This window comes from Panthera uncia, assembly GCF_023721935.1.
Source record: "Panthera uncia isolate 11264 chromosome A1 unlocalized genomic scaffold, Puncia_PCG_1.0 HiC_scaffold_17, whole genome shotgun sequence".
Taxonomy (NCBI): Eukaryota; Metazoa; Chordata; class Mammalia; order Carnivora; family Felidae; genus Panthera; species Panthera uncia.
This window is the reverse complement of record NW_026057577.1, coordinates 44,606,970-44,632,466: the sequence shown is the minus strand read 5'-3', so window position 1 is coordinate 44,632,466 and position 25,497 is coordinate 44,606,970. Positions and strand designations below refer to the sequence as shown.

Sequence of the window (25,497 nt, the reverse complement as noted above, 5' to 3'; positions counted from 1 at the left end):
CATAAAGTACATTTGCACACCATTCTATGAAGCTCAAATTTTCTTTGATATCTTCTAAATTCTTCTAAGTAAATTTTATTAATTTTGTAGTTGTTAAAAGTTATAAATATTTTCCTATATACACACTTAGTTAACTACAAAAGTTTTATAGTGAACACATTAGCATGGCATTACTTGCTGTCTTTCTTTACTACCCATCATTGACCAGATTTTTAGAACTGTCTCAGCAAAGAACTTTGAAGAACTACTTTTAAATTAACCTTATTGTTCTACAAATTGGTATTGAATTTTTCTTAAAACAAGTCTATAAATCAATGCTTCTTTTTTTTTTTTTTTTTAATTTTTTTTTCAACGTTTTTTATTTATTTTTGGGACAGAGAGAGACAGAGCATGAACGGGGGAGGGGCAGAGAGAGAGGGAGACACAGAATCGGAAGCAGGCTCCAGGCTCGGAGCCATCAGCCCAGAGCCTGACGCGGGGCTCGAACTCACAGACTGCGAGATCGTGACCTGGCTGAAGTCGGACGCTTAACCGACTGCGCCACCCAGGCGCCCCAATCAATGCTTCTTGAACATGCTCCTGGCTCGTGAACCCTTTATAACTGGTGTACAAGATAAGGAGCTTGTACCAGAATGTAAATTTAGTATATCACTAAGCACACAATTTAGATGAGCTGAGATACTTTTGGTAGCAAGATTTTCTCAGTGAGGAAAGAATTGTGTTCATTTCTGGCACAAGATCCTTATCTTGCATGTTAAATAACAAACTGAAGAGGGCAACATAAAAAAATGAATGTATAATACTTCTAACAAGTATAATCGATCAGATATCCCCCCAAACCACAAAATATGGATGAGTGGGAACAAATCACTGATAACTACTAGGTCCGTGTCGTATCATTGTATGTCAAAAGAGGCAATGAAAGCCAGTCTAATAGACCTGATAACTCCAAAATAAGAGTTAGTTGAAAGTTTAGCAAGCTAATTTCACCACAGTGGATGACACTGGAGAGGATGACATACTCCCAATTATTAAGGGGTTCACAGTAAGACTGGAAGGGGCTGGACCAGTCTGGGCCCTGTAATCTCTCCACCTAATCAACTTAAGATTTTCTAAAAGACAAAACTGAGGAGAAACTGTTTGGAATAGAATCCAAATTGAGCATTAGAGGGACCACAGAAACAAAAAAAGATGGCCCAGGTAAAAATTGGGGAGGTGAATAGAACCAAGAGTTCTCTGAAAGTGAGCTACCATGTTTTGAACCATCTTATAAAAAAAGAGGAGGAGGGGCGCCTAGGTGGCTCAGTCGGTTAAGCATCCGACTTCGGCTCAGGTCATGATCTCGTGGTCTGTGAGTTCCAGCCCCACGTCGGGCTCTGTGCTGACAGCTCAGAGCCTGGAGCCTGCTTCAGATTCTGTGTCTCCCTCTCTCTCTGGCCCTCCCCCATTCATGCTCTGTCTCTCTCTGTCTCAAAAATAAACATTTAAAAAAAAAAAAAAAGAGGAGGAAATCCTAGAGATACAAAATGTAAATATTATTCTAAACCAAGCCTCCCTTTTGAAAGTTGAAGAAAATTTAGTATAAACATGAGCAAAATAATAGGATTAAAATCAAACTCCATTCAAAATTAGTGTAAGAGCAAAGGGACTAAGTAATACCCTTATAGTAGATGTGCCAGAAAAATATACCCACAAAATAGGTGAAAACCCTAACCTAATATTTCAAAACTAGCTAAAAGTCATTTTAAAAAGATACAAGATGTGAAAGAATAACAAGTTGGAATTAGGAAAACTTGTAAATGAGATGAACAAACTCAAGAAAAAATGATAAATAAAAGAAAAATGTTTCAGAAATGAAAACTAAAGCATAAGGTACATAAGCAAATGAATACAAGAGGTAGTACCCTAGAAATAGAAAGTAGAAAGGGGGAAATTTCTAAAAATCAAAAAGAAATGGAGAAAGACAAAGGATTCAAGAGATAGGGACATACTTGGAAGATAGGCAAAGAATAGCCGGCATCCCATATAATAGGAATTCCCAGAGATGAAACGCAAAGGAGGAGAATAGAGTCAATATTAAATCTATAATCCAAGAAGACTTTCCTAAAATAAGTCAGATCTGAAACTACATATAAAGGAAAGAAAATCATATTTTAACTAAAAATGATTTGGGGCTTTATACCAAAGAAATGAAGTTTCTTGTCTGAGATCTTCAAGGAAATAGTGTGAATCAGGGATTGGATATCCAGCCAGACTGATTTTCAAGTACAAAAGAAGAGACAAATTGTCAGTAACATACAAGAATTCAGGGACTATTGCACTCACTAGCCCTTTCCTAGGAATTTACCAAAGAGTAAAATTACAGAACCAGAATGAGTAGAGAGACAGCAACATGAGGTTTGACTATGAGTAATAAGAGTAATACTTTATTTGTCCATAGATCTCTCTGTCTTTTGTGGTAGATTGTAGACCCTGGAAAAACAGAAACTATGCCTGCCTTGTTTGCAGTTATGCTAGCAGGTGCTCAAAGTTGAATGAAGTGAGTAAATGTGTTTTTAATAATAGAGGGAAGGAATCTAACGTTTATTGATCCTTTATCTCTTTGAGGCCATGTAAACCTCACTTGTGTTTAACTTACACGACTTCTTTATGATTTGGGTGAAAATGCACCCTTTTTCACAAATGTTAAAAGGCTTAGTAACTTGCTTAGAGTCAGATCGTTCCTTGTTAACAGCTAGTCTGTCTGGTTCCATTTTCCTTTAGCACAATTTTAATTAGGACATCAAGAATGACTTCGTAATAATTAAGATAAATCTTTTGCCATCTTGTTTCTACTGTCCATTCTTTTTGGAATTATAAAGATAAACTTTAAATGATCACAGATTGAATCTTTCTGTATTCATTCTATAAATACTAGAATGAGAAATTTTAGTTTATTAAAGTCTATGTTAATGACAATTTACTCTGTATTTGTGGGCATAATACCTTTGGGTGTTTATAGATCACTAATTTTCAAAAATATGTAATAAGTAAATGTGGTACCTAAGATGATAAATTAATGTGCACTTTTTTATTATTAGCATGTTATCAGGTGGTTCAGATGGTGTGATTGTACTTTATGACCTTGAGAACTCCAGCAGACAACCTTATTACACATGTAAAGCAGTGTGTTCCGTTGGCAGGTGTGTATTAAAAATGTAAATCATGAATGTATAAACAATTTAGTACTTTTTGCATCAAATACAAACCATAACAATAGCAGTCATATGATGGTCTCCAGCAGGTTGTTCACATGACATTTTTTACATGGATATCCCTTGACATTTTTTTTTGAAAATAACAACTGAAATTCAGGCATAGCTGTTTTTAACATGAGACTTCCTCAAAACAACTTTGGTATCAGTTTTCAAAAGGAATTTATATAAAAACTTCTGATTATGTCATTTTTGTTATACACCTACATAGCACACCTCAGGTAACTCATTAAGTTGTAGTACCATTTAGCATAAGACTTTTTATAAGTCTTTCAGCTAGTTATAAACACAAATTACATTTTTTCAACTGATATTAATAGGGTAGAAAGTTTAAAAGATTAATGGATAGAAGCAGTAAATGTACTGGTAGTCCCTCACCAAACACACACCTATGCACACCTGCACGCAAGTGTTTTATCTCCATACTTACTCAAAGCTGCCAAACTTAACATACCTCTCTTTGTCATTAGTCTTCTGACTATTGTAATTTGTTCGTAATGGCCGCTTAATTCTTTTTTGTCACCTGTATCTGATCCAATATTGAGCACAGCTTTGAATTAACAGAGAGAATGGGTGTTGGGGAAATGCTTTCAAAAGGAAAAACTTCATGAACATTAATGTCAGCAACCATTCTGTATTAATGCTGTTCCCAAAGCACTTGAGTAGATACATAAGTCCATGCAATATTTGGGAGGAGATTTACAATTGTTTCTTGGCTCTGGTGTTTCACTTTGAAAATAAAGATTTGGGAAACTATTTCTCTGAACTTCAGGTTATTTATTGTTTTTTAAAGATAATTATACCTGTCCTCTCATTCTTGTAAGTTTTTTGTGGGACTTAAACAAAATACTGTCTTTTAAAAAGCATGTTAAAAACCGTAAAACAATATAGTTACAGGGTCGCTTGGTACAGAGCAAAGATAACACCTCAGATAGTGTGAAACTTGGTTTCTAAGAGGCCATTTACACCATTTTATGCTCTCACTCCACTCTCACCAAAAAACAAAAAACAAAAACACTTATATTTTAAAATGTAAGACAGTCATATTAATTCATTTTCTCTTCTTTTATCTTAGCTAACATTTTAACTTTATTTATTTTGTTATATATTAAAATGGTATTTTCCTGTATACCACATGTATTTACTGTTATCCTGAGGAACTGTGATCTACTTTCTGGTATATAAAGTCAAGTAAATGCTTTGTGTGTCAGTCTTCTGTTTTACCATAACATTCTTCTTGGGTTCAATCTCTGTCCTTAAAAGCATAACTTTGAATGTAAATGGGCATACAGTGAGCATGTTTGCAAAATGAGTTAAAGTAGCATTTTATATTCAAACACTTTATAATCTAACTGTACAAAATAATTTTACTAAAAAATTTTATGAAGTTAATGTGGCTCAGATTGCTGATATTTATTTTTGTGTTACTTAATGTGTGTATTCATTAAATGTGAATGAGAATAACAGGTCATTCACAGTAAGATAATAATTTAATATTCTGACCTATTTTAAAATTAAATTTAAAATGTAAATGAGCTTTTATTTGTAATCGCTGCATTAAAGATTTGTTTTACTATAACCAGAAAATCTTGGCATACATCAAAATTCTTAGGAGCAAATAGAAGTCAATTCTGCTTATTTTAAGGAGAAATTTATTGGAAAGATACTTAGTATCTCATGTAACTGGTAGGAAGGTGGGAGAATCAGTGTGAAAAATGAGCATAAGGTAAGTGAAACTATGGCAGAGACAACAGTCAGGATCATACCACAGGAACAATTTAGTTTGGATTCTGCTACATGTCACCAACGCAGACTCTTAACTCCACAACTATGAATAATTGTTAAGTATCCCTGGGTTTTGCATTACTAGCTGGACATTTAGAGTTCTAGGCAGGCTTGAGAAAGCTTAGGACACATGTCGATGCCATTACTACCAAATGAAAGGGAAAGAGAATATCTGGAGTCCCTAGCTTTCTGTAAAGGCAGTAAAACAAAGGAGATGTCCCCCAGATAGGAAGAGTTTGGATCCAACTTTTAAAAAATTTCCACCTATCCACTAAGCAGCCAAAAAGGCAAGTATCTACTACACAACCAAAATATAATCATCTCTTTCCCGAAAGATCCTCAGCCTACTTACCACATCCAGCTTCAGTTCAAGATAATGTCCATTTTTCTACTAGTTTTACATATGATCTTTTATATGTATGATCAGTTTTTACATATGATCAGTTTATAGTTAACTTATATGAAATAATGGAGGTAAGAGAGAGGAAAGAAAAGGAAAATCAGTTAAAATATATAAATTATACGTGACATAGAATGGAATTATGGGTAGACACTACAGCCTTTGTATTTTTGCGGCTTTCTCAAAGCCAGAACTAATACTTAAAGGCTTTCCTTCTTCATGTTCTCATTCATTCAGGTGCTTAAGGTCCTTTACTGTTTATTGTAATCCAAACCTTCATCGTAAGGAATCGGAAGTCATGATGTCCTATCTGCATAGGATTGCAGTAGTCTTCTGTTAACTTTTGTTTGTTAATTTTGTTATGGAAAATTTCTAGCATATACAAAAGAAGAGAATAGTGTATGAACTAGGTACCCATCACCTAGCTTCAGCATTTATCAATCATAATGAATCTGGTTTCATCTCTAACGCCACCTACCCACTGAGTATTGTTTGAAACAAATCCCGGAAGCATATTATTTCATTCTTTTTTTTTTTTTTTTTTTTTTTTTTTTTGAGAGCAAGAGAGACAAAGCATGATCAAGGGAGGGCAGAGAGAGAGAGACGCAGAATCCGAAGTAGGCTCCAGGCTCTGAGCTTGTCTTTACAGAGCCCGATGCGGGGCTCGAACTCACAAACCGCGAGATTATGACCTGAGCTGAAATCAGACTCTCAACCGACTGAGCCACCCAGGCACCCCTCATTCATAATTGTTTATATCTCTAAAAATTAAAGTCTATAAATGTAGCCATGATACTGGTATCTCACACAGTAATTCCAGGTTTTAATACCTACTTGGAGTTCAAATTTCCATCATTGTCTGATAAGTGTTACTTAACAGCCAGTTTGTGTGAATTTAGGTTTAGTAAAGTGACACATTTCCTGTATTGATCACCGGTTCAGAATACATACTGCATCCTTTAGTATATCACCCTCAAAAGATGTTGTATTGTAGCTGATATCATAACCTAAGTCTTCAACAGATCATGCTTCTATGGCTGATAGGTTACAAAAGAGTGGTGCTGTGGACATCTACGAATTGCATTCTTATGTCATTGAGTAAGTTACTTGATCAGAATCAATATTGTGTGAGATACTGTGGATCTATGTGAGGCATTCAGCAGTTCTAAGAATCATAGTACTAATAAAGCGGTATTTGAGAAAAGCAAATGCAAAACCAGAATAGGTATCTCTTCCAGTAAGGAAAAATCAGTGCCCCCTCCAGGAAGAGGTCCAGTGTAGCTAATTCCTCTAGGTTCAAGTACAGAAATAGGAAGTTCTCCATTTTATAAACCTTAGTGGGAAGCAGGCCTCCGCAATACACTAGAGAAGGCTGAAAGTAGAGGTGCCTGGACATTGTCCTTCTTTGGACAGCTGGGATGTAGACCTGTGATATAGGTGTGGCCATTCTTATTGTCCTGCTTGAGACTGCTACTTGTTAATATAGTATCAGTTTTGAAACTCACATAAGTCAAGTATTCCTAAAGTTTAATTGCTATTTTGTAGAAACCATCCTGATGTTCACAAATATAGTGTGGAGACTGTACAGTGGTATCCTCATGACACTGGCATGTTCACATCAAGCTCATTTGATAAAACTCTGAAAGTGTGGGATACAAATACCTTACAAGTGAGTATATTAAATCCTTTCTAATTAGCTCAATAGGTTGAAGGAAAATCTGTAAATGGGGGTAGTGATTTTACTTTATAGAATGGTTGTAAATACATTGATATATGTAAGATACCCAGAAGAGTGGTTAGCAAAAAACATGAACTACTATTATCATCTTCATTATTTGAAAACTATTGTTTAGTGATCTAAGGAAGAAAATTGGATTTATCTTCTATTGACCTAAAACCTTAAAGGAAAAGAAAGTTACTAATATTGCTTAGTAAAGATAGACACTAAATAATGGTAAACAACAAAAAATAGGTTTTTGTGATATTTGATTAAATTTGTATTTCTAGTGCTAATCTTTTCTCTAAGCTCTAGTCCCATGTTTCTCTACCTGTCTACTGAACCTCTCTTACTTGAATGTGGGGTAATCTCCTCAAATATAACATGTTCAAACTGAACATGATCACTCCTCACATCCTTGTACTCTTCAAATCTTAGCAATTCTTCCTTCAAGCTCTCTCATATTTTCTTTTCTATTTCTCTCAACAACGCTGTACATCTAGACTACTACTCAGAACTCCCAACGCATTACATTGCTTCCCATATTTACCATGGTAAGCTCTACCCCAAAATTAGCCTTATTATAATGTGGTTTCATTATGTCTTTACCCAAACCCACAAGGGATTTCCCTTGGCTAAATTCGGCCTGGTACTCTTAAGTTCTCCCTAACCTCAACCCCTACTCCCTTAACCTTAGCTTCTCCCTCTTTATAGCCTAAATTAGTTGCTGTCTCTAAATTGATCTTTTGTCTTCTGATCACATCCTGATAGTGTTATATTCCCTGCCTCAAATCTCTTTCCCTGTGCAACTTTTTTCTTTTCTTAATTGTCTAAAGTTTGTACCTTTTACCAATATCTCCACATTTTGCTCCCCCCCCCCAACCTTGGTAACCACCACTTGTTTCTATTTCTGTGAGTTCAGCTTTTGTAGATTTCACTTATTAGTGATAGCATACAGTAATTGTCATTCTCTAACTTGTTTCATTTAGCATAATTCCCTCTGTGTCTTTCCATGTTGTTTGCCATAAATGGTTAGACTTCCTCCTTTCTGGTGGCTGAATAATATTCCCTTGTATAAAAATACCACATCTTCTTTATCCCTCCATACACAGATGGACACTTAGGTTGTTTCCATGACTTGGCTATAATAAGTATTAAATACATACATACATAAATAAAATAATAGTGCAATGAACATAGGAGTGTAGGTATCTCTTGAAGATAGTGATTTTGTTTCCCTCAGATATATACCTAGAAGTGGAATTGCTGGATCATAGGGTAGTTCTGTTTTTTATTTTTTGAGAAACCTCCATACTGTTTTCCACAGTGGCTGCTCCAATTGACATTCCCACCAGCAGTGCATAAGGGTTCTCTTTTCTCCACATCCTCACTAGCCTTTGTTATCTATTATCTTTTTGATATTAGCCATTCTAACAAGTTTGAGGTGATAGCTTACTGTGGTTTTGATTTGCATTTCCCTGATGATTAGTTATATTGAGTACTTTTCCGTGTACCTGTTGGCTATTTGTATATCTTCTGTGGAAAAATGACTATTCACTTCCTCCGCCCATTTTTAAATCAGATACATGATTTGCAAATCTTTTCTCATTCAGAAGGTTGCCTTTTTGTCCTGTTGATGGTTTCCTTTGCTGCACAGAAGATTTTTTGTTTGACGTGTAGTTACACCTGTTTATTTTTGCTTTTGTCACCTTTGGTTTTGGAGTCAAATCCAAAAGATCATCTCCCAAAGATTAATGTCAAGGAGCTTTCTGCCTTTGTTTTCCTGTAGGAGTTTTATGGTTTCAGGTCTTATATTCAAGTCTTTAATCTATTTTGAGTTTATTTTTGTGTATGGTGTAAGAAAGTGGTCCAGTTTTATTCTTGGGCCTGTTACTGTCTAGTTTTCTCAGTACCATTTCCTGAAGAGATTATCATTTCTGCATTTTAGGTTCTTGGCTCCGTGTTATAAATTAAGTGACCATATATGCATAGGTTTATTTCTGGGCTATCTATTCTGTTCTCTTGATCAGTGTGTCTGTTTTTATGCCAATACCATACTGTTTTGATGACTGTAGCTTTGTAAAATAGTTTGAAATCAGGAAGTATGATACCTATAGCTTTTTTTCTTCTTTTTCAAGATTGCTTTAGCTATTTGGGGTTTTATGGTTCCATACAAATTTTAGCATTTTTTTTTCTATTTCTGTAAAAATGCTCTTGGAATTTTGATAGCACCTCTACTTAATCTGCAGATTTTTTGGGTAGTATAGACGTTTTAACAATGTTAATTCTTCCAAGCCGTGAGCATGGAATATCCTTTCATTTATTTGTGTCTTCAGTTTCTTTCATCAATATCTTATAGTTTATAGTATATGTATCTTTTATCTCCTTGGTTAAATTTATCTCTAGGTATGCTATTCTTTTTGATGCAGATGTAAGTGGAGTTATTTTAATCTCTTTTTCTGATAGTTCATTATTGCTGTATAGAAACATGACAGATTTTTGTATATTGATTGTATATCCTGAAACTTTACTGAATTTGCTTATTAGTTCAAAAATTTCTCAATGGACTCTTTGGGATTTTCTATACATATTATCATGTCATCTACAAATAGAGACAGTTTAAAACTTCCTTTCTAATTTCTGTGCTGTTCTTTTTCTTTTTTTTTTAATTTTTTTAAAATTTATTTTGAGAGAGAAAGAGGATGCGTGTGTGCACACATGCAAGAGAGGGAGAGGCAGAAAGAAAGGGGGGAGGGGGGAGAATCCCAAACAGGCTCTGTGCTTTTTCCTACAAACCATGAGATCATGACCTGAGCTGAAATCAAGAGTTGGATGCTCAACCAACTCTGTCACCCAGGCACCTCTCTTTGCTTAGTTTTCTTGTTTCATTACCCTGGCTAGGACTTCTAATACTATGTTGAATAAAAGTGGTGAGATTGGGCATCCTTTTCTTGTTCCTGATGTTAGAAGGAAAACTTTTAGCTTTTCATTGTGAGCATAATGTTAGTTTGTGGGCTTGTTATATGTGTGTGTATGTGTGTGTGTGTGTGTGTGTGTGTGTGTGTGTGTGTATTCTTTGCTATGTTGAGGTTCTTTGCCTCTATATTTAGTTTGTTGAGGAAGAAAATCATACTTTGTAATAAAAGTCAATACACCTCATTCTTTAAAAATTCTTAACTTACAAATTCCTTAATTTGGTAAAGGGTATCTACTTTTAAAAAAACACACCTATGGCAAACATTTTATTTGTTGGTAAGTTATTGAAAGCTTTTCCTTTGAGTTATCTCTATTATCTCCTGCGTCCAATATTATAGTGGAAGTCCTAGGCAATACAATAAGGCAAAGGAAAGAAATAAAATGAATTTGAATTGTCATTCATAGATGACATGATTATGAGCATAGAAAATCCAAAAGAATCTCTAGCCAATTACTAAAATTAATATGAGTAAATTTGTCAAAGCTGCTGGATACAAGGTCGGTTGCATTTCTGAATTTTAGGCACAAAGAATTAGGAAATTTCAAAAGTATTATTATTGACCATTGCATCAAAAATCATATACCTATTAAAAAATTGAAAAGTGTTCAAGACCACTCAACACCACACACAACACTGGAGAATATTAGTGACAGAAATTAAGATTTAAATAAATGGTGGGATATGCTATATTGAAGAATTTGAAGCCACAGAGGTCCCAGGATAGCTCATTTGGTGAAGTGTCTGACTCTTGATTTTGGCTCAGGTCTTAATCTTGTGGTTCATGAGTTCGAACCTGCTTCGGGGTCTGTACTGACAGCATGGAGCCTGCTTGGGAATCTTTCTCTGCCCCTCCCCTGCTTGCTCTCTTTCTCTTTCAAAAATAATAAACATTAAAAAAAAAAAAGAATTAGAAGGCTCAATATTGTAAACATACCAGTTTTACCAAGAATCTATAGAATCAATGCACTTGTAATCAAAATTTTCAGATTCTTTTATGGAAGGTGACCAGCTAAGACTTACTGTAAATTAATTACACTAATTAAGTTGATGTGAGATCAGTACAAGTGAAAAACAAAACAGTGGAACAGGATAATCAAGAAACACACCCACACATATACAGTCATTTGATTTATGACACAGGTAACACTACAGTGCATTGGGAAGATGATGGTCTTTTCCATAAATTGTGCTGGATCAACCAGGTATCTATAAAAAAACTAATCTTGACCCTTACCCCACACCAGACAGAAAAGAAATCTACCAATTTTAGGTAGATGACAGGTGTAAAAATAAAAATAATAATAATAAAGCTTATAGGAAAATATCTTCATGACTCAAGATAGATAAAAACAAAGTTTAAACCAAAAAGAGATAAATTGATAAATTCACCTACATTAAGATTAGGAAGCTCTACTGATCAAAAAACATTAAGAGTAAAGAAGTAAACCATGAAGTGGGAGATGATATATCTGACACAAAGCATTAGAATAGACACCTCAAATAAGAGGGTATCTAAATAGCCAATAAATAAATGCATTTGTCTTTATTAATTGAGCACCTGGATATTTTAAGTAAATCCACAATGAAATAACACTTTATACCCTCCAGAATGGCTAAAATTAAAGGATCTGATAACAATGACAAGTGTATCTATTGCTGATGAGATTACAATTGGTAGACATATTTGTTATCAAATGAAGCCAAATATGTGGATATCTTGTTACCCTAAAGATATACTTTTGAGTATATAAATGCATACATATGTTCACCAAGGGACATTTATAATGCGCATAGCAGCACTGTTCATGATAACCAAAAACTGGAAATAACCCAAATGTCCAGTAACAGTCCAATGAAATCTGTCAAATTTTACACTGGAATACTGTCCAGCATTGACAAGGGTACACTCACTTCTTTATCAACAAAACGTATGAATTTTATATAACATTGGACAAAATAACCAGACACAAAAGAGTGCCTAATATATAACTCCTATTCAAAAATAGACAAAACTAATCTAGATTAATAGAAGTCTGTATGGTGATTGTCTTTCTTGTTGAGGGTTTAAAGGGGGTCTAGAGAGCCTTCTAGGGGTGTTAGTAATGTAATGTTCATAATATTCTATCTTATAATGCAGGTGGTGGTTACTTTGGGAAAATTCATTGAACTGTACACTTATGATCTGTCGACCTTTTTGTATGTTTGTTACACTTCAGTTAACAGTATCGTTTTAAAATTAATAAGCCATACGTTTGCATTTTCTTTCATTAACACTGACTTCTTTAGAACGTAAATGTTTTTGCCAACTCAAAATAGTATTTCATGCATTCATAATTCTGTCTGAAATAGACAAAGCATTTTATTAACAAGAACTTTGAAAGTATCCAATAAGAAATAAATTATTATACAAATAATTTCTTCCTTGGTACAAAGAAAGATAAAGAAGGTGTGATACTGTCCTTTTCCACATTCTCTGTCCCTGTCACTAATTACATATCTATCATACCTTTACTTCATCTGAGTTTTCCATAAGTGTATTTTCTAGCTTGAGCATATGATATGGCTTAAAGGGATATCTTCTCTACAGTCTTCTCTATAACACTTTAGGATAGAGAACAACTTTTTCTCGTTCTGAGTTTTCTTAGAATTTTGCATAATGGAACATAAATCAGAAAATACAGATGTCAGTATCCAGGCCATGTTCTTTAAAAATGAATAAAATTCTGGAGTGCCACTACAAACAAATGTTCATAATGTGCAAGTTTTGTGTGGAGTTATGTTTTCCACAGAGTGGAATTGCTGGCTCATATGCTAAGTCTATGCTTAACCCTTGAGAAACTGTTTTCCAAAACATTTTACATTCCCACCCATAATTTATGAGGGTTCCAGTTTATCTGCATCCTACTCAACACTTATTGTCTGCCTTGATTTCAGCAATTCTAATACGACGAAATGGTTATTTCATTGTGGTTTTTATTTGCATTTCCCTGGAGGCCATTCTTGATTTTTCACTAGTCCTGATAGCTAGCTAATCAACTTGCAATTTCTGTCAATTCTCTGTAAATAACCTCTCATATCTATTTATCCCATTGCCATTACTCTAGTCAAGCCAGGATCTGCTGACTCATGCTGGATTATTGCAACCTCCTACCTGGTCTCTTTACCCTCCTCTTGGCCACCTTCTAACCAGTTGGCAGCATATCTAAAATGCCAATTTGATGTTTTCGTTTTTTGCCATTGCTTTAAAAGCTTACTTTTTCCTAGAAAATATTCAGCCTACTTAATATTTATAAGGTCCCTCAGTCCCTCATGATACATACACTGCCTACCTTTCTGGCTTTATCTCTGGCCACTGTTCTTTGGCACTCTAGTCATACTTAGCATCTTTCGGTTTTTAAAATGCCATGTTTACTGTTACCCGAAAGAGTTTCTTCATGCTGTTCCCTCGACTAGAAGTCTCATCCTCCTTCTTTGGACTTGGCCAGTTTCTATTCATCAACTTTCATCTCAGTGAAAAGCCAGAGCATCACTGGCTCTGGAAAGACTTCTGTGAATTCTCTATAGGTTATGTGGCCCTGCTAAAACACTGTACACTTTCATTGTTATAGTCCCTTTTGGACTTTACTGTTATTTCTTGTTTAATCATTTGTTTTTCTTGATAAACTGAAGCTCCTTGCAATAAGGCAGGGACAGTGTTTATTTTGCATGCCAGTTGAATCCCTAGTTCAAACATGTAACAGTTGAATAAATACTGTTGAATATATTCAAGAATCTTATTCATTAAAAACATTTAACGTTTATTTACTTATTTTTGAGAGAGAGAGAGAGAGAGAGAGAGAGAGAGAGAGAGAGAGAGAGAATACAAACAGGAGAGGGGTAGGGAGTAAGGCAGACACAGAATCTGAAGCAGGCTCCAGGCTCTGAGCTGTTAGTGCAGAGCCCAGTGCAGGGCTCGAACTCATGAACAATGAGTTTGTGTTCAAAATATCCAAAAAGTGGAAATAAATGAAATGTTCATGAACTGATTAGCCGGATAGCCATAAACTAGAATATTATTCAGCAATAAAAAGAAGTGAAGTACTGATACATGCTGCAGTGTGGATGAACCTTAAAAACATCATGGTAAATGAAATGGAAAGAGAAAAAAGAAAACATTATGCTAAAGGAAATGAAAAAAGGAAGACAAAACATTACATTAAATGAAAGACTGCAAAAGACCACATATTGTATAATTCCATCTCTATGAAATGTCAAGAAATAGGCTAATCTATAGAGACGGAAAGTAGATTAGTGGTTTTCTAGAGCAGAGGGTAGGGAGAAATGGGGAGTGCCTGCTATTGGGAATTGGGTTTCTTTTTGGGGTGATAAAAATACTCTAAAATTGATTTTGGTGATGATTGCACAACTCTGTGAATATACTAAAGACTGCTCAAGTACATACTTTGAATGAATTGTGTGGTATGTTAATTATAGCTCAATAAAGCTGTTATTTAAAAAAAGAATGATCCTCAAGTTCACTAACTTGGGCAGTTGGGTAGATTATATTGTCATTTACTAAGATAAAGAAAGGTTTAGGTGGGTGTTGAGTTAAATTTTAGATTTGTTAAATTTGAAGGATTCACAGGAAATCCAAATGAAGATAATCCTAAATAGATACCTGCTATTTAGGAAGGTAGTCTGCACTGAAAATACCATATAAGTGGCAGTTGGAGAGAAGAATGCATAGAACAAAACCATGAGGAAGACAAGGTTAATAAGACAGGAAAAGGAACAAACAAAGCCTGCAAAAGACAATGAAGAGGAGTGGCCAGAGAGTGTTAAGAGGAAAATGAGGACTATGTTGTATCATGGAAGCCTGCAGAAGAGATTGTTTTAAGGAAAATGCAGTATCCAGCTGTGTTTCATAATACTGACAGGTTAGGTAAGATGAAGACTATGCTTGATGACAGCAGGTATCAGTGATAACTGGAAGAGTAGTGTGAATTGGAGTAGTATAGATAAAAATAAGATTGTGCTGAGTTGAGAAATATGTGGGAGATAGGAAGTCAAAGATGGCCAAAATTTGGATTTGAAGAAGAAAGATTAATTAGGAGGAATATAGAATGAAAGGTTTTTGTTTTACTCTTAAGACGAAAGAATCATGGGGGCGCCTGGGTGGCTCGATTGGTTGAACATCGTACTTCAGCTCAGGTCATGATTGATTAGTTTGTGAGTTCAAGCCCTGCATTGGGCTCTCTGCTGTCAGCATGGAGCCTGCTTCGGTTCCTCCGTGACCCCTCTCTCTGTGCCTCTCCTCCGCTCTTTCCCTCCCTTCTTCTCTCTCCCTCTCTCTCTCCCAAAAATAAACATTTAAACATTTTATATATATAAAAAGAGAATCATGAACGTTTTTATTTATTTATTTTAAAATATTTTAATTTATTTTTGAGAGAGAGAGACAGAGTACGAGCAGATAAAGGGCAGAGAGAGAGAGAGGGAGACACAGAATCTGAAGCAGGCTCCAGGCTCTAAGCTGTCAGCACAGAGCCCGATGTGGGGTTCAAACTCACGAACCATGAGATCATGACCTGAGCCGAAGTTGGACACTTAACTGCCTGAGCCACCCAAGCGCCCCAAATCATGAATATTTTTAAATGCTGTTGAGAATGAGCCAGTAGAAAGGGAGAGTTTATAGATATCTTGGAGATAGAGGAGATTATGTATAGAGCGAGATTTCTGACAGTGGTGAGGGGGATCTAAGCACAGGTGGGGATAGTAACTTTAAATATGAGAAAGGATGATTTTTCCATGATAACAGGAATGAAGAAGGAAAAAGGATAGATGGAAGCAAATGTGTTTGTGGGTTTGTTGATAAGACACTAAGAGAATTCTCATTGAATGACTTCTTGTTTTCTCTTTGTAATAAAAGGTCAGATTGCTGGTTACAGTTGATTGAGTGGCCATGTTTGTGGAGAATGGAAGTTTGAAAGAGCTATGAATATTGCAGGGAATAGTATTAAAATATGGTAGGACTGGCAGTCAATACTGAAAGCCCAGTTGAGGTGAATGATCTTTTATAGTGATGCCAGTTTGCCATACTAGAAGATTCTTTTCTCTTGGGTAGAGCAGAGGTCAGCTTACTAAGTAGCCCATAGGCCAGATCTGGGCTCATGGCCTCTTTTTGTAAAATAAAGCGTTATTGCAACACATATTTGTTGTCTGTGGCCGCTTTGACACTACAATGACAGAAATGAGTAGTAGTTCTTAAACCCTAAAATATATACTACAGTGTGCTGATTACAGAAGAAGTTTGCTGACCTCTGGTATAGATTGTCCTGGATATAGGTTCAAAGAAGGCAAACATTTAGAGTCATCCAGGGTTGAAGTTGAAGATATTGGCAGTTGAAGAATTGAACCTTGGAATCCAAGCTGAAGAAGGGGACAAAAAGCAAAGACAAGAGGAACTGATAGGAGTTCTGGGTTTTATTTCGGTGTCTTAGAAGTAGTTGGGAAAAATAAAGCTGAAAATGATGGAAGATTGTGGTCACATGTAACATACATGAAATGTGTGATTTCAAAGGAAGAACAAATCTATGTGATGAGGGTGTCTGGGGTGTGGGACTGAGAGGCAGAATACTGGCTAGATGACCTGTGTACATATTATGAAGTTTCCCTGAATAGAGTGGAGAAGAATCCCTGAATGGAGTGGAGAAGAAGATGGTGAGCCATTGGCTGTGTCTCCGTAATGTCTGGAATTTATTAGCAAAAAACTATTTTTCTCACTAAAGGGACAAGAGTGTTATAAAGAACAAAGGATTTAAAATTAATAGGTTTTGGGGTGCCTGGGTGGCTCAGTCGATTAGCGTCCGACTTCAGCTCAGGTCATGATCTCACAGTTCGTGAGTTCGAGCCCCGCGTCGGACTCCATGCTGACAGCTCAGAGCCTGGAGCCTGCTTCACATTCTGTGTCTCCCTCTCTCTCTGCCCCTTCCCTGCTCATGCTGTGTCTCTCTCTGTCTCAAAAATAAATAAACATTAAAAAAAATAATACAATAAAACTAAATTAAATTAATCGGTTTTTTACTTAAAAAATTCTTATGTTTTAAGTCAAATAAATTGCTAACAGTCATTTAAAAATTACTGATAAGGGGCGCCTGGGTGGCTCAGTTGGTTAAGCAGCCGACTTCGGCTCAGGTCATGATCTCGTGGTCCGTGAGTTCGAGCCCCGCGTCGGGCTCTGTGCTGACAGCTCAGAGCCTGAAGCCTGTTTCAGATTCTGCATCTCCCTCTCTCTGACCCTTCCCCGTTCATGCTCTGTCTCTCTCTGTCTCAAAAATAAATAAACGTTAAAAAAAATAAAAATAAAAATAAAAACAAAAATAAATAAATTTTAAAAAAAATTACTGATAATCTGGGAATAAGTAAATAGAAAGTTAACTGCTTTTGTGATTATAATTAGAACTTAACTTTTTAAATGTCTTTTGATTATCAGACTGCAGATATATTTAATTTTGAAGAAACAGTTTATAGTCATCATATGTCTCCAGTTGCCACCAAGCACTGTTTGGTAGCAGGTTTGTACCTGTCCTTTTTTGCTTTTCAACGTATTGAAACTTGCTCCCTTTTAATACCTACTTCTGATTTGACATTTTAACCCAGGTGAATATCACAGTTCTTTAAAAAAAGAAAAAAGCTTAAGTATATGCCATTTTGACATTCAGTTTTACAGTTATTGTGTAAGTTGGGCACTGTGCTAGTGGCTAGGATTCAAAGATTAAGAAAGCACATTTCTATTCCCTGTGGAGTTACTTGTCACCCACCAAAGCTTCAAAGATTGTACATGAACAAATTTTAGCAACTTTTTAAATTCAACACAGTGCAAAAATGGAAATTATTCCTTTAATCTAAGACTGTTATTAAAATTAAACATCCATTTTTATGAAAGCACGTGCAACAAGAATTCTCATGTGTGAGAAAGAAAAAATGTTTTTCTGGTATCAGATACCAGGTCTCTGTGATTCTGTTATTTGTGTGGCATTGCATGAACATCTTCACCTCAAGATGCCAGTTAGCTGTTTCATCTGTGAAGAACAGTTGGACACTAACTTGTCTTTGAGGTCTACTCAGTCTGTGTCCAGAGTTTCTGATTGGAAGCATATCAGTACTATGGAAAAACTAAGGTATTAAAAAATAACTTGATATAATACAATAGCCTAGGATTATACATACATACACATTGCAGCAATACAAATTTCCTGGTTTTGATACTGTAGTATAGTTTTACCTCATATAACAACCATTGGAACAACAAGGGTGATAGGTACACAGGGTCTTTCTGTACTATCTTTGCAACTTCCCTTGAATCTATAATTACTTCACAATTAAATGTTAAAAAATAACACAATAATAGGGTTCTCCTTGTAGTAAGTTATAACTGCAATTAAATTTTCTAATTATAAGCATTAAAAATGATTTGAAGTATATCTTTAGCATACTTTTTTTAGATTTCTACATGGATGCAGTGAAAATGTCATGATTCATAACGGTAGCTTCTTATTTCCTTTTGGTGATGATTTATAATAAAATTATCTTAAACCATTTTTGTTTTTGTTTTTACAGTCGGTACTAGAGGGCCCAAAGTACAACTTTGTGACTTAAAGTCTGGATCCTGTTCCCACATTTTACAGGGTATTTTTTTTTAATTTGAAACAACAACTACTTTGAGTAAACCATTCAGTAAAAAGAAACATTACTAACAATGTATTCTTTGTGGTTGACATGACTGATGTATTTTGTGCTAGTTGTTAAAAGTCAACAAGGAGATAAAGATCCTTCTGTGCATTATTCTTATAAAACTGAACTATTGAGGAGACATTTATATAAACAATGGCCATAGGGTAAGCTCAAAGGATATGGAAAGTCTAGCTGAAAACCTTGTCTTATTTCTGCATTTAAAAAATATATATATTTATGAAACTTATATTGGTACATTTGTGTTAAGAGCATTGTTTAATATTGTTCTGGCTAACTAAACATTCTTAATATTTGGGTACTTTTTTCCCCTTATTGCAACTATTTTAGAAAAAGGCAGTAAAATAATCATTTTGGTTAACATATATTAATTTAAGTATTTTTCCCAGTTTTATCAGCATTAGACCATCTGATTCTAAACAATGAAAAGATGGGATGTAACTCAGAAATATATATTTTTATTTATCTCTAGAAGCACATAATATATCAAGAGAACTTGGTCAGATGGATAGCATTTGTTTTACATTTATAATGAATTTCTAATAATGTAAGGTAGATGAAAATATCTAGTTTGAATAGTTCGTGTAGGCAAAAGTGAATTAAAATGCTGAAGTTATCCTATGAACTTATCACCTGTGCTTTCTAGAAAAAATTTTTTACATAAATGCTTTTTACAATCATGAATTTAGAAAACTTTTTCTATTACAACTTTCTGAAAAGTTAGAAACCATTTTTATTCTCTAGAATGTTTATCTTGAGTGGTTTGTTGCAGTGTTTTTTTGTTGTAGATAAAAGTAAATGAGCTTGAGATCTATCATTTATTAATGCCTTTACTTTCTAATCTAACAACTGTATTAAAAAAAAATACTCGCTTGCTCTGACCTTTCCAGTGCAAAACCAGGCCATTTATAATAAGTTACCATGTGTGAGAAATGCCCCCACAGACTTCATGTTAATATTTAAACAGATTATAAAAGTGAAAAAGTGATGATCATATCAATTTATTTTTAATAGTCTTTACTTTCTTCAAAATCAGACATATTTAAATTACAGTGTATCTTTTGATTTTTCAAGTATTTTATAGGACGTTTCATACGATTGTATTTGCAGGTCACAGACAAGAAATATTGGCAGTTTCTTGGTCGCCACGTTGTGAATATATCTTGGCAACTGCAAGGTAACATGCAAATTATTTGGTTTCAAAGTTCATAGTTAATGATAAGAATTTTGAGAACACTATTTATATGAGATGCATATTTATTTGTTAATTAGGTCCTTAAAATAATTGAGTTTTTATGTCATATCACCATAAGAAATCTTCCTTTGCATCACTGTCTATCTTGAAGGTGCTCACCCTTTAAGTCAGAGAAAACAAGAAAATCTCTGTAGCAATGCAAATCTACTAGTATTACCTATAAAACAACTGTGTTGTGTCATTTTTTTCTACAAAAGTATAAGACTATTAATTTAAAAATAATAGCATTTCTATTCATTTCCTTTAATACAGAATTATTTTGAATCTGATTCAACATTTATTTGTTGATTCAATTTGCTAATATTTAATAACTGCCTACCCTATACCAAGCAGTTTAGTTCCCGGAGAAGCTTCTGTTAATAGTTTGCAGAATGTAATGTTGAAATCTGTGCTTTCTGGGGGCACCCGGGTGGCTCAGTTGGTTAAGCATCTGACTTTGGCTCAGGTCATGAACTCATGGTTTGTGAGTTCAAGCCCCAGCTTGGAACCTGGATCCTGCTTCAGATTCTGTGTCTCCATTTCTCTCTGCCCCTCCCCTGCTCACCCTCTGTGTGTGTGTGTGTGTGTGTGTGTGTGTGTGTGTGTGTCTCAAAAATAAATAAATGTGAAAAGAAAATTAAAAAAAAAAAAGAAATCTGTGCTTTCTGAAGTAGAACAAGTCTAGGATGTGGCTGTAACAAGGCTGGCTAATGAGGTGTGAAGGTGGGGGGCTAGGTGCTGGTGGGTCCATACTAAGGTGGATTTCTGTTGTTTATGCCTAATTTGGTTTTCCTCAACTCATAGGGAAGCTAAGAAAGAGGCTTTCAATTCTCAGAGTACACCAGAAATTTGAATCAGTATGAGATGGACCTAGTAATTGGCGTTAGGAACCAGATATGTCCAAATCTTACCTGTTTCAGAAAATACTTAAATCCTCAGACTCATCCCATTGCAGACCTTCTCCAGCTGTAAAGAAAGAAAACCATTTTGAAAATGGGAAATGCTAGCTTTTTGCTTGCTATTCTAATCAGCTAGGTTTGATGGTGATCTGTGAAAAGAATCAAGATTATAGGAAGATTTAAGCCTTGTATCTAGGTAAAAAAAAAAAGATTTGTAAGTTAGAAATAGGCTTTAAAAATGCATTGAGGGTTTTTTTTAAGTGTATTATTTATTTTGAGAGACAGAGAGAGAGAAAGAGAATCCCAAGCAGGCTCCGTGCTATTAGCTCAGAGCCCAATGTGGGGTGCGATCCATGAACCATGAGATCATGACCTGAGCTGAAATCAAGAGTTGGATACCTAACTGATTGAGCCACTCAAGTACCCCTATAAAATTCATTGTATTGCTTTTTCTAATTAAAGGGGCTTGGATAAACCCAATGGGTTAGAATATTGTTGAGGTCTCTTTTGAGAACATGATAGCATCAGTTAAACTAATTTACATTTTCTTTAGGTGTAGTTTAGAAGCTGAAATTGATGGGGCACCTGGGTGACTCAGTTGGTTGAGAGTTCAATTCTTGATGTCGGCTCAGGTCATGATCTCTCAGTTTGTGAGTTCAAGTCCTGTATTGGGCTCCACACTGACAGTGCAGAGCCTGCATGGTATTGTCTGTCTGTCTTTCTCTCTCTCTCTCTCTCTTTCCTCCCCCCTCCCCTGCCTACGAACTCTCTCTCTCAAAATAAATAAATAAACTTAAAAAAAAAAATACAGATCTTTAAAAGAAGCTGAAATTGATGTGTGATCATGGTATTTTGCCTTTCTTCTTTTCACTTACTTGAGATAAATACAAGGGTCTGATATCTAAGAGATATTAAATTTAGTTCTTGAATATGTGGCAAAGATAGATTTGCGTATACGAAACCAAATATAAATATATTGTCATTATCCACCTTAATTTTTTCATAAAACAGGAAACACCAGATTCATGCCAAATGAATTCTTAAACAAAAGTAAAATTAGTTACCTGCTTGATTGTCAGAAAACATTTGAATAACAAACAGAAAAGATGTAGTAACAAACTTGCTAAGGAACCAGCTCCAAAGCTGTCCAGTTTTGGAGGAGGAACATGATCATAAAAATTCAGTCCAGCAGAATTCCAGCAGAATTCAGTCCTTGTGATGTAAAAAAGTTTACCTTTTTTTTTTTTTGCTATGTTTTTCACTGCTTTTTGCTACTATTGACTTTGAATATTAGATGAAAAGGCAAAATACAACAACCCAAATATACAAATATATTTGCACTGATATACTGAGACCTCTGTGTGCCATAATACTGGAAAGGTTAGGTGCAAGAGTAGTCACTGTCCTACCTTTATATGTCAGTGTAACATTTATTTCTTCTTAGTGCTGACAGCAGAGTAAAATTATGGGATGTCAGGAGAGCATCAGGATGTTTATTTACTCTTGATCAGCATAATGGAAAAAAGTCACAAGCTGTTGAATCAGGTAATGAAGAATAAATACATTAATATAGAAACATGCTAGTGATAGTATGTTTATATTGAAAATTTTGAATTGAAACTAATTAATGTCTCTTGACAAATTATAAATCTTATGATTTAGAAAAAGTCAAAAGTCATTCATAGTAAATCCATTTCTAAATGTACATAACTAAATCACGATTGTTTTTCTTCAAGATACAAAGAAGCAGGACATTTCATCTCCTAAATTTTCAAATGCAGAAACTTTTCTGAATTAGTTACTTTTGTTTTTTTCCTCCAGTGAGGTCAGCTAATACAAATTCAGTGCCCCTTAGGAAGCTACAGTAAATTGAAGGAATAGTAACATTTTGGGACTGTTGTATGAGAATAAAATGTGCAAGTTGTGTTAAATGTGTCAGCTGCTATCCAGGTGACAAAGTACCTCAGTTGCATTTTTATGATAGAATTTAATATCTTTATGGGATAAAATTCTGATTCAGAATTAGTTCCAGACTAGAAAAATCTTAGAATGAACTATATACAATTTTATGATTGTTTTAATAATCTTTGTAATTAAATTAAGCTATTGAGAATTATGCTTTCTCAAAGTTGATCATTTTGACAGCAATACAAATTTTGGTTGAAACTAGAAGAGGTATTCTTTCCCTATTAAAGTTTTTTGTTTTTTTAGGGGCACCTGGGTGGCTCAATCGGTTAAGCGTCCGACTTTGGCTCAGGTCATGATCTCATGGTTCATGAGTTCGAGCCCTACATCAGGCTCTGTACTGACAACTCAGAGCCTGGAGCCTGCTTTGGATTTTGTGTCTCCCTCTCTCTCTGCTCCTCCCCTGCTTGTGCTCTCTCTTTCTCTCTCTCTCAAAAATAAATAAACATTAAAAAAAAAAACTCGGGGGTGCCTAGCTCACTCAGTCAGTTGAATGTCCCACTTTGGCTCAGGTCATGATTTCACCCCTCATGAGTTTGAGCCCCATGTCGGGCTCTGTGCTGACAGCTCACAGCCTGGAGCCTGCTTTGGATTCTGTGTCTCCCTCTCTCTGCCCTCCCTGTTTGCGCTTTCTCTTTCTCTCTCTCTCAAAAATAAACATTTTTTTTAAAAAAAAGTATTTTTAATTGTAAATACTAGTATTATTGATTTTTAATAGTCCATGGAGTGATTTTTAGATTAAAAATAGAATTAGTATAAAAGAAATTTGAAAAGTGTTTAATTTAAAATTTTAATGTCAGGGGGCGCCTGGGTGGCTCAGTCGGTTGAGCGTCCGACTTTGGCTCAGGTCATGATCTCACGGTTTGTGAGTTCGAGCCCCGCATCAGGCTCTGTGCTGACATCTCAGAGCCTGAAGCCTGCTTCGGATTCTCTGTCTCCCTCTCTCTCTGCCCCTAACCCACTCGCATTCTGTCTCTGTCTCTCTCAAAAGCAAATAAACATTAAAAAAATTAAAAAATAAAATAAAATTTTAATGTCAGGCTATGCATTTAATTGAGTTTGATAGCACAGCTTACTTTCTTAAGAAAAATTATATTTGGCAATATAATTATATTTGGCAATATATATTTTCCTTTTTGGTTTTCCTGTTTTTCTCTATTTTTGTGGTTCTAATTTATATAGCTTATTGTATTCAAATAATCCACAGGGATGAATAATTTGAAACATAATCAACTTGTATATTTTAAGCAATTCAGAGAGTTGTCCTATATTAATATGTTTAAATAACTGTATCATGAAGCATTAAGTGTGTCCTGAATACAAGAACTGATTAACTGAATTGTATTTTTCATTGCAGCAAACACTGCTCATAATGGGAAAGTTAATGGCTTATGTTTTACAAGTGATGGGCTTCACCTCCTTACTGTTGGTACGGATAATCGAATGAGACTCTGGAATAGTTCCAATGGAGAAAACACACTAGTAAGAGATTTTAAGTATCTCCAACCTTTTGAATACAAATTGAAAAAATGGATCTGTGACATACACTTAATGTTCTTCTGTAGATTTAACTCTTTTCTTATCTCTGAATCACAGTTTTCTTTTTATATTTTTCCATTACGTGAACTAATAACACAAGACAACCCGCCCTACTACCCTCCCACCACATTCTCCCCATTTAGTGGAGAATTACTGCTCTACTGAGCCACTGTGCATAATGGGAGTGTGCCATAACTCTCAGGTATGTTGGAGAAGAAAAGATTGAGAACAATTGATATAAATTAAACTTATAAGATTAAATAGTCTAATTTTATACTATATATGACTTGTAAACACAGCCTAAAATGAATGTTATAGTACCAGAACATATAGTACTTTAATATTAGAATAAATGTATTTTAAATGTCCTAGATTCTTACTTGGTATTTAATTTCTAATAGTTTTTTAAAATTTATATTATGCGTCTTACCAGGTATCCCTGTGGTTTATTAACTTTGAGAATAAGCTAATAAGTTTGTTATTTGGTGGTAATAGTAGTAGGTAATATTTATTAAGAGCTTATATGTCAGATACTGTGCTAATAAAAATTAACATTTAATATATGTGCTGAAGCATATAGGGTCTTATTTAATCATCACATCAATATTATGAAAGTAGTTACTGTTAAAATTCCCATTTTACACATGAGAAAATGAGACATAAATGGATACATAACTAGTGTGAGTTAAAACAGCTAAAAAACAACAGAACTTGACTCTAGGTTCCACTCCTATTGCAACAATGAATTACGAAACCCTTTAAAGCATTTATCTAATGCTTTAAGGTAGGTATTGGTATTAATCATATTGCTTTCTTTTCTTTTTTTTGTTTTTAATTTCATTTATTAATTTAAGTAATCTTTACACCCAACATGGGGCTCAAACTCAAGACCCCAAGATCAAGAATCACATGCTCTTCCAACTGAGCCAGCCAGGTGCCCCATTCCATATTTCTTTATTTAATCATCCTTTCTAACTAATTCTCTTTCAGATACTCT

General features: G+C 34.9%; 1 protein-coding gene across 5 annotated transcripts in view; it reads left to right on the top strand.

Annotated features, from left to right (window-relative positions):
* Positions 1-25,497, top strand: part of ERCC8 (ERCC excision repair 8, CSA ubiquitin ligase complex subunit) — a 62,347-nt gene that overhangs the window by 13,453 nt on the left and 23,397 nt on the right. The window contains exons 2-9 of one of the 5 annotated variants that reach the window (XM_049648553.1): positions 2,441-2,539; positions 3,081-3,182; positions 6,985-7,108; positions 17,605-17,686; positions 18,732-18,800; positions 19,974-20,040; positions 22,441-22,541; positions 24,319-24,443. In XM_049648553.1, the coding sequence (XP_049504510.1) occupies positions 2,535-2,539; positions 3,081-3,182; positions 6,985-7,108; positions 17,605-17,686; positions 18,732-18,800; positions 19,974-20,040; positions 22,441-22,541; positions 24,319-24,443 (675 nt within the window). In that variant the 5' untranslated portion in view covers positions 2,441-2,534. The remainder of the gene's footprint in view (positions 1-2,440; positions 2,540-3,080; positions 3,183-6,984; positions 7,109-17,604; positions 17,687-18,731; positions 18,801-19,973; positions 20,041-22,440; positions 22,542-24,318; positions 24,444-25,497) is intronic. The other 4 variants (XM_049648552.1, XM_049648550.1, XM_049648551.1 and 1 more) reach the window with 4 other exon arrangements.